At 45.0% G+C, this 18,533-nt stretch overlaps 1 protein-coding gene across 1 annotated transcript; it reads right to left on the reverse strand.

The window, feature by feature from the left end:
* Positions 1-11,703: 11,703 nt before the first annotated feature.
* On the reverse strand, positions 11,704-12,684 carry LOC143400179 (olfactory receptor 14A2-like). The gene has a single exon (XM_076857498.2). The coding sequence runs from the start codon at positions 12,682-12,684 to the stop codon at positions 11,704-11,706; it is 981 nt and encodes a 326-aa protein (XP_076713613.2).
* Positions 12,685-18,533: the final 5,849 nt, after the last annotated feature.

Genomic DNA, 18,533 nt, shown 5'->3' on the forward strand with positions numbered 1-18,533 from the left:
TTTAAAATGTTTTTTGTAGTGGGACTTGTATATATATTGATCGAAAAGAAGTTAAGTATCTTGTAGAAATCAAGCTGCAGCAGGAACACTGGCCTATGAGACCCCCCATGAGGCCTTTATGGTGTCGTTCACAATTCAGAGTCTTCAAAAGCTTTACCTTTAATAGACATTTGACCCCGGGTCAGTTTATTTTATACCATCATAAACTTATCTTTCTCTGAAATTTTTTTTTGTATTCAATGAACCCATCAATTTTTAATTAAATCCCTTTTACAGAAATGCTGAATTGAAATATGGAAAACATGCACATCTGGGAATGGAGGGCATTGGATGATGACAAAACTCTCAAGGGGGAATCAGTAAAGTGACCCGTGACCAGCCTCACCTAAGTAAGTCCCACCTTTCAAAGTTTCTAGCACGAAGAACACCAGCAGCTGGGGACCTGGACTGTGGCACAGGAGCCTTTAGGGACATTCCAGATCCAAGCTACAATCCTGCCTGTAGTCATGCCAGGTCCCGTCTGCTTCACGTGCACCTTGATATTGTGTGTTAGTGCACACGCACACAGACACACAGACACACACACATACAAACACACACATTCATGACTGGGTGAAGAATTTCTTTTTCGAATCTGGTCAGACACAGTAACTGTCTCTTTGGAAAACTCCATCTGTTGCTCATTAGACCTACAGTCCTGACCATAGCTGTGTCTCTGTGGAGATGGACCCCTCGGCCGTGGGCAGTATTCCAGTAGGCATGGATGAAGACCTCATGTGAACAGAGGCAAATTGCTTCAAACACGTTCCTGTCCCAGGCTGCAGGAGGAGGGAACTAATGTAGGGCAGTGAAACTTTCAGAGCCCTCACAAAAGAAAGCAAGCCAACAGGACAGGAGAATCGACGGAGGACCATGTGTGTCCAGGCCCATGTCTGGAGAACACCAGGCGGGCAGCAGAAGTCCTACTGCAGAAGTGGTTCTTAAGTAGAGAATTCTGAATGCTCCCAATGCAAATAACTGATCCATAAAATGGTGGAAATGCTAATTACTATTGAGTGATCTTTATAAAACATGTGTATTGAAACATCACAGGGTCTCCATAAGTAAATGTATTATGTGTGAAGAGAACTTTAGAAGGTAGCACCAAGCAAACCAAGAGGGATCTAGACTCGTGCCTAAGTACCACTAGACACGTTTCTGCGTGTAATTCAGCGTGTGGCCGGCAGGCCTTATGAGCTCCACAGCTGATTGCTGAGAGGTGGAGAACCTGATCCCTGACTCAGTTTCACTTATTGGAATATTTTAAGGCTGTTTGAAACAACCTATGTACAGGAATCTCTTTTTCCCATAACAAACTTCATGATTTTTAAATATGAATTATTTTCAGTGAAAGCTTTGTGACCAAAATGAATAATTACATAAGTGAATTTTAAACACCTGATATGAAACCTACAGTCTCACTCATACTTCATGTTGAAATGATCGTGTTTTAGATCCTGTGTTGGTTACTGTCACTTTCTGTCACTGTGACACCACACCAGAGACAACCTCCTTAGGTATGAGAAGACGGAGTCCTGGCTTCAGAGGTCCCAGCCCATGGTCAGTTGACCTCAACCATCTGTGCCTGTGGCAGGACAGACATGGTGGAGGGAATGCACGGAGAGGTCAAGTCTCCTCTGCTGCCATCTGGGAAGCAGAGAGTGTGGGAGTCTCCCCACCTGCCTCTCCAGGGCAGCTCAAAGACTCATTCCTCCCACAGCCTCCAGAGGGCTCCACCATCTCCCTGCAGCACCACAGCTGGTGCCCATGCCTTCTACACTTGGCCCTGGGACACTCCAATCCAAACTGTGGCAGAGACTGGGTTAAACTGTGTCATTCAGAGTGATGGCACCGCTTTCTAAAATTGCATGTATCATTTGCGTTATGGTCATGCTTGACAGGGGTAATTGGGAAGAAATGTGACCTGTGTGTGTGTGCTGCTCTTTGCTGGGTGCCGTATGGCTGCTCAGATACTCTGTGGTGCATAATTACTGCTCATAGCAACCATGAGCACCTATGTGCCAGAGGTTCCTCTAGGGACTTAATACATGTTCCTCATTTATGAAGCCCTGAGGAGTTCTCTACACTGTGGACTGCTGTCTTTATTTTACACTGAGGAGCAGGTAAGACTTGGTTCAGATGGGACTCTGGTAGAAAGCACTATTGTGACTGAATCATTCAGGGAAGGGGAGAGAGAGATGTGGACAAATGAGACGGAGATACAAGTAGACTCCCATGGTCACCTATGGAGAACCAGTCACGGCAAAGCAACCACTTCAAAGCCCATGTTCAGAGGGCCCGAGCCCACATCTGTGATGAAGACTCAGGCCTGAGCCTTGAGAGCATTTGGATCTGGTGAAGCACCTGAGTGTAAACTCCACCCCTAGCCAGGTGTGGTGCTGCACCCCTGTAATCCCAGTGGCTTGAGAGGCTGATGCAAGAGGATTGTGAGTTCAAAGCCAGACTCAGCAACATAGTGAAGCCCTAGGAAACTTAGTGAGTCACTGTCACTAATAAATAAATAAAGAGACAAACAAATAAAATTGTTTAAAAAGGGATGGGGATGTGGCTCAAAGGTCAAGTACCTTGAGGATTAACCCCCCATACCAAAACCAACTCACCCATTCCATAATATTATGGAAGCACAAAAGTTCCTCCTGCTGGGTTGTCAATGTATTGGTGTGTATTCCTTAGCATGGGTGAAGTGACTGTATCAGCAAATGACCTTAAATGGATAGAGTATGGCGCTATTCTGGGTTCCATTTATTTAATGCAAGAAAAACAAATTCCTTTAATTTTCTGTGTGTGATTTTTAATGTTCATTCAAGTAAAGAATAGCAAGGTGCCTCCTTCTTTTCTGAAATTTTATCCAGATCTGCATGAAGGAACCAAGCTGCACGAACAGAGGTGGCCTCATACAACTTAGTCCCACCCTGTTCTGACCCGTCTGCACACCCAGTCCCCCACTCTCCCATAGGAGGCTCAGTGTCTGTGCACTTGTTGTCACTTGAGGCTGGTGGTGTCACAGGCTCTACAGGCCCATGGACCTCCCTGTGGTAGGCCAGGTGCTCAAGCAGGCTGGCAGCTGGGTGTGGTCTCCACGGTCTCAGGGCTGCTCATACAGGGACTGGCACCTCCAGTTGAGCCTGGATCCGAAGGCCCCACCCTGCTCTCTCATGTTCCCAGATCTTTGAGTACCCCGTTGCCACGTGCCCTTCTCCTTCCATCCGTCCGCCCAGGAACCATGTCTATTCAAGGCCTCCTCGGGTCCTTTTCTATGTATGGAGTGGCCACCACTCTGCTGAGGATGTTGCTCTTCACCGGTGGACACTGAGTCCTGGCCCATACTAGCCTGCCTGCCTCTGCCCTCCTTTGCTGCAGGTGAAAGAGGGTGTCAAAGATAGAAAGTAACAGTGACCTGCTCTTGCATTCTCCCTCTTTAATTTTAAATTCATTTGGTATTCCGATCCCCTGTCATGTACACCGCCATGTGCCCAAGTTTGCAGGAACTGTGCTCACAGAGTCCCATTGCTGGGGTGAGAATGCTGACACCCCCATCTGGTCTTCTTTCACTGAATCCATGAGCTGTAGCCAGGCTGTGAATAGAGAACACAGGATTACAGCTGAATGGGCACTCCCTGTTTGGCCAGTCTAAAGCATCCATGCCTGTGACTGATAAAAGGGCCACAAAGAGGGATTTTAGAAAGCAAAATAGAGACAATTACATCAAGTATGTGTGGATTTAGAAGTAGATTTTCCATGGCATTAAAACAGAAAGCAAAGGCTTTCTGCGGCACACGAGTCTTGAGTGTTCTCTTCTCTTTAATGTGTGGTGCACAAAGCGTGTGGCAATCTATTTGCATTAAAAATACAAAATTCCATACTTCCTGTAGGATCTCCTGGATAGCTTCCTAGCTAGACGACAAATGCTCTTCGATTTTATTTTCCTAATCTCGACCTTAAATGGAAAGAGGATTGTGCTATTCTGCAATGTTCACCCAGGAGAAGAGACTTTGGGAGACCAGCAGGTGACTAGCCCTTGGAAGAGGACTCCTGTTTTGCGGGATGCTGATGGAGATATGCTCCAGAGACACCTGGAGGCTGGCTCCTCGACAGCCTCTCCTTCGGAGAGCTCACCCGGGTTCTGTGGGCACATGCTGTCATGCCCTTGGCGGACACCTCACGCTCCAGGTCAAAGTCGAGCAGTTTGTATGCACCTCCAGCAGAGCCCGAGCTCTGCCTGGAGATTCTCAGAAGAGGGTCTTCCAGAGACCAGGAACGAAAGGCGCCTTGCTCAGGTTCACAAAACGCAGCGCAAAGCCTGCGCAGTGCCCTGTGGCTGACCTCAGGGGAGCATCCTCGGGGTCTTCCTCCTCTTCACAGACTCAGTGTGGACCTCAGCGTCTTCCCGGTCCTGGGAACCTGTTCTTGATGTTCACCTTGGAGCAGTCTGGCTGCCGCTCTCCTGGCCCACGCGCTTGGGTGCTTCAGGTGATGGGAAGAGTGCAGTCGGTTGGGGGCAGAGACAGATGCCCAGCACAGGTCCAGCATTGCTGGTGTTTGGAGATCTCAGAGATTGGGCAGGGCGCTCGGATTAAACCGAATCTGGTGATCTGAAGCAGTAGACCGGTGAAGGCCGGCTGTGCGTTTTGGTGGGCGGTGAACAGGCTGGTTGCTTGAGAAAAGAAGCCTGCCACTATTTTCTCAGCGGCTAGGGGGCTGTGGTATTAGGTGCCTTCGCAGCTGCTGTCTCTTCACAGCGATCCATCCATCCGTTAGCCACTGCAGGGCCTGTGGCCGCAGTCTGGCTGGGCACAAATCACGAGCCACTCAAGCAGGAACAAACTTTATTTCTGAACTCACCTGAACGCCACCCATGCGGCCCTTCCAGGCACACCACACACCAACCAGAACTCCCTCCACTGGAACTTTACCAACGAATTTGAACTCTCCAGGAATCCCTGCAAGAACTCAAAAGTATTGGCAAAATGCTAGGCGTCATCCCAACTGGGCTGTGGCTCTCAACATCTCCCTGCTGCTGTTTAATTAAACAACAAGCAATGTGGCTTAGGGACCATGCCTGTCTTAGGTTATCCAATACTACATATGGTCCTTACCCGCCATCCAATGAGCTTACCTCAAGGCGTCAGCTTCCTGTCTTAGGTTGGTACCATTGCAATTGGATCTTACCCGTCATTGACTACCGGTCCAGCATACAGCCATACTTGTGGAAATGCCTTTGCACCAGTGGGGGGGTGAGGTTCTTTGCCTCACCTCTGTTGGCCCCCAAATTTTAGACCATTACAAGCAGAACGGAGGAGGATGCAAAATGCCACGATACCAAGCCAAATGACGGTTCCTTGTGGAAAATTGTACCACCAATGACACCATCAGCAAAGATACCCCAGCACTACCACAAGTTACTGCACAACAGATAGTTCTCAATGCATACAAGTGATACATAATCCAGTCAAGTTCTGTAAGCAGTTCAAAGCAGAGGAATCTATTAATATGTCCATTTCCTCCCAAAGTAAATCGACTCCTTGATTGAGCATTACTTGTTGAGTTATTATTCATTGATGCATCAGTTTATACAGTTTACTGTGACAGCTATCGAAGAAGCTGTAGTTTGGTTTTATCTTTCTCTTCACTGGCACTGGGATGAAGATAGGAATTCTGGCAATGATGGCTAAAAAAAAAATTATGTAACTTTCCAACAGGCACTGCCGCAGTCTGGCTGGGCATAGTTCAGGAGCCACTTGTCAAAAGAAACTAACTTTATTTTTAGAACCACACATGCCAAACAAAACAGCTCCTCAGGAAAAACCCTCAGAGCCCAACTGCCACCACCAGCTTCCCACAAGCCACTCCCCCAACCCCCAGCCTCTCCACCTCCTCCAATCCTCCTGCTCTTGAGGCCGATTGGCTGGGTCGTGTGGGCGGAGCCAAAAAAGTCCCCCATTGAGCAGCTCCGTGGCCTGAAAGGGCAGGGAAATGGCCCAATGAGCATCTACAATGAGCATCACCACAGAGGAGCCAATCAGCTAGATGTTGCTGGGGCTGCTGTGAGCCAATCATTAGCTGGCAGTCTGAAAGTTTGCTGGGGCCCGTTGGGCTGTGGCTCTCAACAGGCACTAAGAAAACAATTTTCTGAACAATTTACATTATCCTGAACAGAATTATTAAATATAATGAAAAGGAAAGGTGAAAGTAAACAAACAGATCTGTTATCCTCCTTATTTGTTCACATTTTAAAACAATCCTCAACAGCTGTTTACCCAATTTGAATTAAATCATTTAAATCACGTGAATAAAAAAAAATACTTGGATCCATTATTTCATGAGCGCTCCTTATATATGATATATGGACATATGCACATACAGACATACAACACAAAACACAAGTATGCACACATAACATACAACACATAAGACAATAGTAAAGGCCTTGTAGCTTTACACAGGTGAAATCTCCATTGCAATGTTTAAAAACTGCACAGTCAAAAAATAGAACTCATGGGCTGGGGATGTGGCTGAAGCAGTAGTGCGCTAGCCTGGCATGCGTGCAGCCCGGGTTCAATCCTCAGCACCACATACAAAGATGTTGTGTCCGCCAAAAGACCAAAAAATAAATATTAATATTCTCTCTCTTTCTCTCTCTCTTTAAAAAAAAAATAGAACTGATCAGGAAAACATTAACCTAGGTCTGTATGAGCTCAAAAAATAAAATAGAACTTCATGATGTGGGAAAAGGCAATAATAAAATAGAGATTGAAACAGGCATCTTGGTTACCACCTGGGTTTGACTTTTTTTTTTTTTTTGATATCCCATCCTTCTTCCTGTAACTTGCATATGGGTCTGAAAGTAATCCTACAAGCAAGCCCCAAGGATTTTTACATTTGAAATAGGCCTTAATGGTTATTCATTATCATTATTCATTAGCCTCCAGGTGTGGGAGAATCACTGTCACAGATGTAAGAATAGCCAAGCTGGGGTTCTGGATATCAGCTGTTATGGATTTGAGTCAAATCATCTTTTTTTGTTCTATAGAAATCGCTTTTGTTAGTCTCTCTGGAATCCAAATCGGCTGCTGTTCTCCCCCCAAGCTTCAGGCATTCCCCGCATATGCCACCAAATGCTGCAGTCTGGCTGGGCACAAATCACGAGCCACTCAAGCAGGAACAAACTTTATTTCTGAACTCACAAGAACGCCACCCACGCAGCCCCCCCAGGCACACCACACACCATCCGGAACTCCCTCCACCTGAACTTTACCAACCAACGGGAGCTCTCCAGGAATCCCTGCGAGAGCTCAACTGGAACTCAATAGGAACTCCGCAAGAACTCAAAAGTACTGGCAAAATGCTAGGCACCATCCCGACTCGGCTATGGCTCTTGACACCTGTGCCTTTTCTCCTGTGGAGCTTCCAGCTTGAAACCTCCTTGGCTACCTTATGGCCCCTCTGCCTCCTGGGCTGGCCAGCGTGGAGGTCTTCCTCACGGTTTTCATGTCAGGCTTCACACATCCTCAGAGCTGACCTGAGTTCCTTGCAGACTGAGCAGGAAGGTGAGTCTCATTTTAAAAAATGTCCATCTAACCTGCCTGTGCCTTCTGCCTGGAGAGTTTGATAGATTCCTCTGGAGTGCGGTGATGGACAGGATGCATGGTGCCCTTGGTCCCCGGAGCTCTGTAGGCCCCCCACTTACTGACCTCAGAGGCACCCCGGCGCCACGCCCTCCTCCTTCACTGCCCCTCTTTCCCTCTGTGGCTGCCTGCCTTTGCTCTGTTCTGTAGCCACACAGTTGGAGTCTTGTTTCCTCTTACACATTTCCCACAAATGGTTTTCTTTGTGATGACCCTGAGGATCAGATCAGTCTTAAAGTTACAGTGATCTGTGTTTGACTGATAGCTGTACTGAAATAACATACACCATCTATTTTTTTTCTTTTTTTGCATTTCTTCAGCTTCGTGTAATTGATTTCACAATCCTATCTCTTCATAATACATATGTATCATGGTTTTGTGATCATTTTATGCATTCCTAGAAGTGATTTGCACACCAACATTACAGTAGTAAAGAAAACCTGTGTTTTCTGTACGTTCACCTGAGAGCTTTGGTGCTGAATATTCTGATTCTGCATCTAGAGGTGCTCCATTCCCACTAGAATGGCTCCTGTTGGCATTTCTTTGGGGACGCTCTAGTCATGTTGACCATGCTCAGGAAAGTTGGTTTCCCATTGTTTCTGAAGGCAGTTTGGCTGCGGGCATCCTCCTTGGCAGGAAGCTCCTTTTCTTCTAGAGTCTTGCATATGCTGCTCCTCTCCCTTCTGGCTGGTGGAGTCTCTCCTGAGAAGTCTGCTGATAATACAATGGAAGCTCCCTCCTATCTGCCCAGTCACTTTGTCCCTCTTTTAGGGTTCTCTGTGTGACTTCTGGAAGTTTTCTTATAAGGTGCCTTGGTATAGGTTTTTTTGGATTTATTTTATTGGATTTTCACAAGTTTGTACATACATTTCATTCTTAAAACTTTGAAAGTTTTCCACCACAATTCTGTCTTAGGACATCTGGCTCTTTCCGTCTCTTCTCCTCTAGGAATTCCCTTGATCCACAAACTAATGCCCCATCAGTTCCCTGCTTTCTTTTCACTTTACTGTATCTAATTTTTCATTCTTTCTTTCTTTTTCTTTTCTTTTTTGTTTGTTTGTTTGTTTCCCCCTTTACCTTGATAATCTTGAATTACCTGTATCCATGGTTGCTGATTCTTGGGTTTGTTCAAGTCTGCTATTAAATACCTCTAGTAAATTTGTCAATTCAGTTATTATATTTTTCAAATCAAAATTTGATATCTTCTTTTTATTGACTGCATCATTTTCCTGATTTTGTTTACTTATCTACATGTATTATTTTTAAGTACATTGAACGTTGATGGTCGTTCTTATTTCCTCCTCAGGGAATTCACAAACCTCAGTGTCTCTAGGGTTAGTTTCTGGAGATTTATTCTGTTGCATTTATTGATTCATGTTTCATGGTTTTTTTTGTTGTTATTTTGTGATTTTTCTTTCTCTCACTGTTGGAATTTGGGCATTTGCAATGAAAATAAAACACCTCTTAAAGTCTTTACGAGTGGTTCACACAGGAGAAGGCTTTTACCAACCGTGCCAGCTAGAGAGTAGGGAGGACTTGTTAATGTTTCTGAAGACCTGTCTTCTCTGGGCATTTGTGTGTTAATCTCAGTTGAAGCCTTTCCACCCACCCCCATTTTCTTTGCTATCTCTCCCCCCTCCCACCCCCCACCCCCCCCCGCAGTTCATAATTTTTCAGCCCTGGCTAGCATCTTCTTGTGGTGATGCAGTTTCTCACTGTCTCCTTGGAGGAGAGGGCCTGGGGAATTCTATTTCCCTTCTTGCTCTAAAAAAAAAATGTAATGTTTTTTTTAAAGTTCAGAATTGGGGATCAAACTCTTCCATGACATATCTAAAGAAATTAAATATGAATTCTTTTGCACAGAAAGTCTAGAGAGCTCCATGTGCATATCAAAATCCAATATCTCACTAATTGGATACCTCGACATAAGTGTGAAGGAGTGGGCTGCCCATAAATCCCACAGAGGTCAGCAATGTTGTGGGGGGAAAAGTGAAAATTGTCAAATAAAAAACAATGTGTCAAAATAGATGTCACATAATTAACAAAGTTTAAAGAAATCTTCACTGACCCAAATTTGAATGAAATCACTATTTCAGAATTGAGGAATTGTCCCTGTGATGCAAATCTTGGTAGATTAAATTTTTTTCACTGAGAGCTGGGGTTGTGGCTCAGTGGCAGAGCACTTGCCTTGCACATGTGAGGCACTGGGCTCCATTCTCAGCAACACATAAAAATGAATAAGCAAAATAAAGATATTGTGTCCACGTGTAGCTAAAAATATATTTTTTAAAAAATTTTTTTTCACTGAGCCTAGGAAGAACTTGGCTGCCCTTGATCCTCCTTATTAAACATCAGTGCCTGCTGAAAAGCAATCTTTATGTTTACATTTCCTAAAACTTAGGCTGAAAACTGATCCCCAGTAGATGGTCCTTGGTGCTGGGGATTGTGGGAAATCATTAGATCATGGGGGTGGGTTGTGCCTACAAGAAGTCCAAGCCAGCCTTGCTCCTCCAATGAGGAGTCAAGGAGGCATAGCCATCAGCCAACCATGCAGGGTGCTCATCAGTCAAGACCATGTTGCCCTGGTATCAGATGTCCTCTCCCAGAGCTGAGCAGAAGCCTGCATGGGGAAGCTCTGCAGGCTGGTGTGCTCCATAAGCACCCCGAACTGGTGAGGAGCGTCCTGGTCTCACAACCACCGCTCCTGCTCTGCAGTGTGAAGTCATCTCCCCACACTGCACAGCAGCTTGAGCCATAAAGGTCCTCAGGCAGGGGAACACTGCTGGGCCACCTCCCTCTAGTCCACAAGCCCCGGCTTGGCTGCCCCCAAACTCTCAACAGGGCTTATCTGACTGTGTAGTGTCTCCACAAAGGCTAAGCTAGACTTTCAGTCTCCCACACAATAAGAATGTGTCTTGATAAGTTTAAAATATATAAAAGGGCAGTATGGATAATGATGAAGGCATCGATAAATTTTGATAAAATAGAGGCAAAATAACTGGCAATCCCAACTACCAACTTTAACTGCTAGAATATCTATAACAACAACGAAGACAAGAATTGAGGAAATGATAGGTTGATGAAGTTTTATAATATCTGATTTCTTAATATTAAAGCTGATGACAAGATAGAAATGAGAACATATTAATGTTTTATTTGTAATATGAGTAAATACAAGGAAAATATAGACATAAATGAAAGATTTTCTGCCATATTGTAAAGATATTGAGAGCAAGAATCGTGTGTTCTTTCCAACATTCCTCAGCTTTTCTGAGACTTTAGTGGCTGCAAACCTGTTCACACCAGGTATGATTAAGAGAATTTGCAGGGACAAAGATTTTAGGCTCATGCTAATTTCATACTGCTGCAGTCATACGGTGTCACCAACACCTTATCCTAAAACAGAAGAAGTTCATTATTTTATAGCTTCTAGACTTAGAATGGCAGCAACGCTCACATCATGCTGAACCTCAGCAGAGCTGCATTCCTGACTGGGGTCTCCATTGGGTGTGTTTCATCCGCCTCCCAGGGCTGGAGGTGACTGTCTCTGCAGCTACCACCTTGCATCTCCTGTGCCAGTGATGCAGGTCCGGCCTCCCACAGCACATCTTTCCCTCTGGGCAAGTCTTAGGAGGCCCATGGCTTGTAGGGTTGACATGTTTAGATGGCGACACCTTACCAATATGCCCAATCCACACTGCCTCATCACATCAGCAAGGTCCCTTGTGCAAGGTGAAGGAATATGTGCACCAGTTCCTCAGAGCTGGAGCCCGGCAGCTTGCAAGCCTCATCCGGAGCCCACCATGTGCTTCTGAGTGAATTGCATGGAAACACTGGAGGAACACGTGTCCAGCTCACACAGGTTCTGAGGTCATGGAGCTGATTGCAAACCTGCAAATCTCATTCCTGAACTTTTAAGTTAAATTGAGTACTGAGTCAAGATATTGATTTATTTACATTACATCACGAAGATCTACATAATTATTAAAAACACACATAGCCAACACAAAAAGACATGTCACTGATGCTTCCTAGAAACTAGTTCTCTTGTTTCCCCAATAATACTTACGGCACAGTTTCCATAAATCTTCCACAGAGAGGCTTTGACATCCTTGTTCCTCAGGCTGTATATGACAGGGTTCAAAGATGGAGGCATCACGGAATAGAGAACAGACACCAGAAAGTCCACAGGATGTGGAGATTCCGGCACTGGCTTCAAATAGGCAGTGACACCTGTCACTATGAATGTGGTCACCACTATGAGATGGGGTGTGCAGGTGGAGAACGCTCTTGACCGTCCTTGTGAGGATGGCATTCTTGTGACAGTCTTGAAAATGTACACGTATGAAAATCCAATGGACAGAACACAGGAAAGTCCAAATGTGACTCCAATGACCACACTAACATCAATGGTGACATGTGACTTTGAACACGAAATCTTCAGCAGAGAGGGGACATCACAGAAAAATTGTGGGAGTTTTCTGGAGCCACAAAATGATAAAGAGAAAGTTCCTGCAGAGTATAAGACCCCAAAGATGCCCCCAAGGAACCAGGAGACAGCTACCATCTGCACACAGAGCCCCCTGTTCATGATGACATCATAGTGCAGGGGGTGGCAGATGGCCACATAGCGGTCATAGGACATGGCCGTGAGGACGAACAGCTCAGTCCCACCAAACTGAGTCACCAACAAGACCTGTGAGACACATCCTGAGAAAGAGATGGTGCTCCTGTGGCACAAGGAGCTCACAATGAAGTTGGGGACAGTGACTGAGACAAGGCAAGCATCCAGGAGGGACAAGTTCTTCAGGAAGAAGTACATGGGGGTGTGGAGACACTGGTCCACGGTGACCAGGACGATGATGAGAAGGTTCCCCACCAGTGCCACCAGGTAAATCAGCAAGAACAGGAAGCCGTGTGCAAGCTGGAGCTCCTGGTCCTCGGAGAATGGTGTGAGGTAGAACTCCATCCCCACCGTGTGGTTGGCTGTGGACGCCATGCTGTGGACCTGATGGAGGGAAGGGGAGGGCAGACACACGACAGGTTCCCAATGAGCCTTGCTCTGGACCAACAGCGTGTGCTCACCACTGCAGGGTCCAGCTCTGCTCTGCGATAACACATGCACCCACGGCTCTCCTGACACAGCAGGCTCAACGACCTGCCCAGCTCACTCCAGATGCGCGCAACAGCAATGCCAAGAAGGCTGATCGGGGAGAAAACTGAGAAACATGTCCTTTAGTGGACCTGACATATTTACAATAATGTTGGCAACTTTATAAAATATATCCTGACTCATTAGCTGAACTATTAAGTGAAGTTATTGGCATAACCCATTGAACTTCTAAAGCAGCTCTAAGAGGGGATAATCTTGTCCTTACTGCCTCATTTTTCACAGAGAGTAAAAATGTTTTCATTTTATTATTAAATGCATTAAATGAAAGTGTTAAGAAAATCACACTCAGCAAGAGACCAAGCACCACTGGAAGAGCTGAAGAACTCCCTGCTTATTTATTAAGAACTTCTTTATTTAAGCCTGTGGACCAAAATGAGCTGGTGCTCTGAAGTTCTGGGTCCTGAGATGATGTTACAAGGGGTATTGATGGGAGATCTGACATCATTTCATAACTGTCCCAACACTGGTGGGTTTGAATTCCTGCCTACGTGACGGAAGACCATGCACGGGGAACTTAGGGTAAGTAGTTCATGGTTGTAGAGCAAGGACAGTACAACACCTGCGAGTGTTCTCATGAAGTGGCCCTCACCACAGGCAGCAGTAACTCAAGTTCCCTCCCAAAGAACTAAGCCTATAAGCTCATAGTTGACTTGACACCGGTTAATTGGCCTAGCAATTAAGTGATGTACCTATGTTTGTACAGTGTTCAGAGAGTTACACAGTGTAGGAGAATTAACCCTTTCCCCAGGCATAGACTCTTCCTCATAATGATGTTATAATTTCATTTCATTCAGGTCTGAGATTTCCATCACAAAAGTATAAAATTTAAAGTATAAAAATTAAAGCTTGCAAGGCACAGTAGTACACACTTGTAATCCCAGTGACTCTGGAGACTGAGGAAGGAGGATCAAAAATTCAAAGCCAAATTTAGCAACTTAGCGAGGCCTTAAGCAAGACTCTGTCTATAAATAAAATGTTTTTTAAAAGGGCTGGGGATGTGGCTCAATGGTTAAGCACCCCTGGGTTCAATTCCGGGTGCCAAATAATTAAATAATTACTTAAAGGAAAAATTAAAAGTAAAGCTTTTGGCAAAAAGGAGAGATAAAAAGTGAAAGAGGAAATTTGTAATCACATAGGTGTATCATTACCATGAAGAAACAATAGTGGTCATGGATGATAGGTTGGAGGAGCATTGGGAATATGGGAGAATGTACACCGTTCCTGCCCCAGAGGCTGCATAGAAACACACTGTGCAGGAGACTTTTCTTCTCCCACCCTCCCTCCACTCCCTCCCCTCAGGTGACCAGCCAGACTGTGTCAAGCAAGATGCTACCACCTTCCTGTAGAGTCTGCAGTCACAGCACATTTTGTTTTAAGAATATTTTTATTTAAAAATATATTTATTTTATTTATTTATTTTTACGTGGTGCTGAGGCTGAAACCCAGTGTCTCACACGTGTGAGGCAAGTGCTCTGCCACTGAGCCACAGCCCTAGACTCAGCCTGATATTTTCATTTTAATCACACACTCACTTGGTGTTTTCAAAATTATTCATCCCGAAGGAAATTAAGCCTTGTGGTAATTTTTGTTAAACCCCAAATAATCCTCTTCCTTTGATGATGCTTCCTCCTGTGACCTGTGTGTACATTGGCTATCAAACCTGAGAAGTGAGTTCACTTCCCAGGAAGGAAAAACAGCCCCACAGTGAGGACCACGGGGCAGGGATGCGGGGGGGATGCTAACTTAAGAGATTTTCTGCGTCTCTTTGGCTCCAGTTCTTCTCATTGTAAAATAAAGAATTTGAATTTATTGGCTGGGTTGTGACTCAGTGGTAAGTTTGCCTAGCATGCTTGAGGCACGGAGTTCCATCCTCAGCACCACATAAATGTAAAATAATGATGAGTCCACTTGAAACTAATAAAATAAACATAAAAAAAAGAAAAAAAAGAATTTGGATTTCGTGATTCCCAAGAAAATTCTCTAAAACAGACTCATTATTTTATGTGCATAATAACATCAACCCAACCCAGCATGCCCATGAGTCACCCCAACAGGATTCTCTAGTTCGGGTGCCTTTAGCACCCCCAGAGGTCCTTTCAGCTGAGCACTGGTGTCCTTAGCATAGTATGTAGGGAAATCAAGTTTATCAAGCTTGTAAAGGGGCTCGCCTCCCACAGTTCTCTGTGTCTCTTCAATTATCCTGAATATTCTCTGTGCAAGATGACTGACTTTTGAGGTGAACCTAATTTTTACCAGTAAAGAAGCTTAATGGCCTTTTCTTAGCTTTAATAAATATGTTTACATTAAGTTCCATATTAAAACAGTGTGAAGACAGTTGGTCCTCGTGCTTCCTGACAATGACCATCTGGACCATCATTGCCTTAGGTGACTGGATCAGGTGTCATCTCAGAACAGAGGAGCCTTGACCTCTGCTGAAGTGGCTTCCAGGCTTGATCTAGTAAAATTCAGGGGAGACAGAGCTTGAAGGCTCCCAGCAGAAAGAGTGGCAAACTCAGGAGGTAGAGATGCTAACTGCCCTGATGAGACTGTCACCGGTTGTGTATGTACATGGAATTGTCACACTGACCCCATAAATATAAACCATGATGTGGCAACTTAAAAGAATCTAAATCTTGAAATAATTAAAAGGACATGTAGGGTTACCTCACTGAGCTCCTTGCTTGACTGAACTGACACAGAGGGAAAGAATGTTCTGGACTTGCCGTGCTGGATCCTCGGCAGCCCACGTGATCCCCCTCCACAGACACTTACCTCCCTACCACCCCCTGAAGCCCCAGTATTCAGACCCACCTAGAAGGACCAGAAATGCTGAAATTTTCTTTCTCTTGAGAGTCTTCATCTATCCTGGGTGTGAGGGAGAAGCTCAGTGATTTCATCTTGTCTGACGTCCCCTCTTTTCAGTGAGCCTGAAATAGTTTTCACTGTGTTCTGCAGCATCCTTTGGGAAACAGTGGACTGAGGGAGGAGACTAGGGCAATTCTATAGGGGCCCTGGCTGGGCCCTGTGGACCCTTGGTGGCCTGGAGTGACAGCAGCGTGCAGTCTGGCTCTGAGCCCACAGGCCTCACGGCTGGCTCTGTGCTCTGCCTCTTCCTGTAGCATGTCCCTGAGAAGTGCCACCAGCCTCCCAGCTGGGAGGAGCTCCCACAGCACTGGGACTGTGCTCCACTGCAGTCAGAGGGACCCACTTCCTCTCTGAATTCCAGGCAAGCTGAAGTGGGAGCCCCAGGGCATGTCTGAAGGGGCCAAGAAGGAGGTCCTAATGATATTTGTCTCATTTCTATAGGATTCATTATTATGTTTCCTCTGAGGTTGGAAAGGCTGCATTTTGATCTGAAATATCACTCAAAAATGAAGATGTGCCATCATTAACACACAGTGATCTCACTTTCCTTTATCCCACAGATAACAATTCACAGAAGGGAGAGAATCATAGTCACAGGCATTGAGGTTATGATTATCAGGAAAATCTGAGGCCGCATAAATCTCATCAGCAGAACAGTACACATCCAGAGCAGAGTCAATCACAATGGAGGAATTAACTTCAACATTGACTGAAAGACTTGGGCTGGGAATGTGGCTAAAGCGGTAGTGCGCTCACCTGCATGCGTGCGGCCTGGGTTCGATCCTCAGCACCACATACAAACAAGTATGTTGTGTCCACCGAAAACTAAAATAAATAAATATTAAAATTCTCTCTCCTCTCTCTATCTTTTTTTTTTAAAAAAGAAGACAACACAGAGCTGCGGATGGCTTGGAGAATGTATCTCTCAAACACAAAGTTATGAATAATAGGATACCCTCAGGACCCTGGACTGGGGCGTCCTCCCCAAATCCATATGCTGATCTAATTTTCTCATTTAAGCTAATAATAATATAGTTTTACCAAACTATATGTCAGGTTACCATAACTACATATATGATACAAGTGTGTGTGTGTACACATATAATGCATGCCCTGGTCTTTAAGATAATAGTTGTTAAGAAAAATAATTGTAGCTCTTCAATAATTAAAGAGAATGGTTTTTTATTTTTTTTCTTTTTCCCATAATATAAACTTTAAAAAAAATAATTTCCAGACACTTTACATTAAGTTTTTAGGCTTTTAAAAAATTATCTTCAGATTTGAAATAAAAACACATTATCACACACACAAAAATAAAGGCATACTCTGGATCAGCAAAAATTAATTAATTATAAGAAAAAAGAAAAGCAGGTGGGGCCTATCCCAGGAAAGAAAGAGAATGGGCATTTGTCAGAGTTCATCATGGATCTGGGGACAGTGACAAAGGTATAGAAAGAGCAGTCTTGAATTTGCCAGCTGCAGAAGAACTGGAAGAAAAAACATAGAAATACAGATGTGTATGTCAGGAGAAATCCATCTTTAACGCCACTGTGAGCTGGCATGGACCTGTATATATGTCTGTGTGTCTGTGTGTGCACAGATGCATATTTGTGTGTACATATATAAGTTGTACATTGCATGTATGTTCTTGTGCTTATACACACACAAATGTGTATATATGTATGTTTTATAGGGAATTTGGGAGACATTTCCTGATTACATATTTAATCCTACTTTTTATTTCCTCAAAAAGTGTAGAGGCTCCTTGTTGTCTGAGTTCTCACCATAAATTGACCTTGTAATGACTAGGTGAATAAATCAGGATAGAACTGGAAACTACTCATGCGTTTCATGGCTGCACACCATGAGCATGATGTGTGCACACGGTGGAAGAGTCAGGTCAGTTCTTGCACATCAAAGCCTATCAGTGATGTCCCTGTGAGCCCTACTGACTGTCAGTGGTCCTGTTAGTTCATGGAGCCATCTCGTGCTGCCTCCTGTTGAGTACCCAAGAAGCAGATGGAATTGATTAGTGCCCGTGGTGCATAGGAAAGCACCTCTTCATTTGCTCCTCTGACCTCATGGCGCCAAAGTGACTGCCAAATCCAGGGCTCAGGAAGCTCTCCCTCCACAAGGAAATGTAAGCATGGGGGAAACTGGTGAGAATTCCGCAGGCTTCTTACCCCAGAGCCCACGAGGGTAGTCTTCAGGAACCATGGAACTGGAGACAGAAGGTCTAATGTTTAAGACATTTTTTAAACTCACAGGACACCCCCTGTGCAAAAATGGGATCTGGATGAACAAGACCATTTTGTGTGTGTGTGTGTGTGTGTGTGTGTGTGCATGCGCACGCGCGCCTTCTAAATGCCAAGTTGAGTACCACATTGTTATTGTTTGGATTTGCAGTATCCCGTGTTGAAGGCTGGTCCTTAGGGCAGGAATGTTGGGGACGGGGATGGGCAGGTGATGGGATAGTATGGGCTCTGACCTCACAGAGGATTAGTCCCCTGTTTCTGAGTGGACCCTGGGAGGTCAAGGCACCTGCAGGAGGCAGGGCCTGGTTGAAGGGCATGGGACCTTGGGGGCGATATCTCGTCCCTGCTTTTTAGCTGCCTTGAGGTGAGCTGTTTGCTCCCCCACGCCCTCTCCATCATGAGGTTCTCCCTCACCTCAGGCCCCAGCAAAGGAGCCAGACAACCCTGGACCCAAACCTCTGAAACCATAACTAGAACAAATGATTCCTCCTCTAAGCTGATTTCCTCTGTATTCATCACAGTAAAGAAAAGCTGGCTAACAGAAACCTCAGTCAC

This window comes from Callospermophilus lateralis, chromosome 5, assembly GCF_048772815.1.
Source record: "Callospermophilus lateralis isolate mCalLat2 chromosome 5, mCalLat2.hap1, whole genome shotgun sequence".
Lineage (NCBI taxonomy): Eukaryota > Metazoa > Chordata > Mammalia > Rodentia > Sciuridae > Callospermophilus > Callospermophilus lateralis.

Coding starts and splice junctions, on each gene's coding strand:
- LOC143400179 (XM_076857498.2), bottom strand. CDS start 12,684: ATGGCGTCCACAGCCAACCACACGGTGGGGATGGAGTTCTACCTCACA.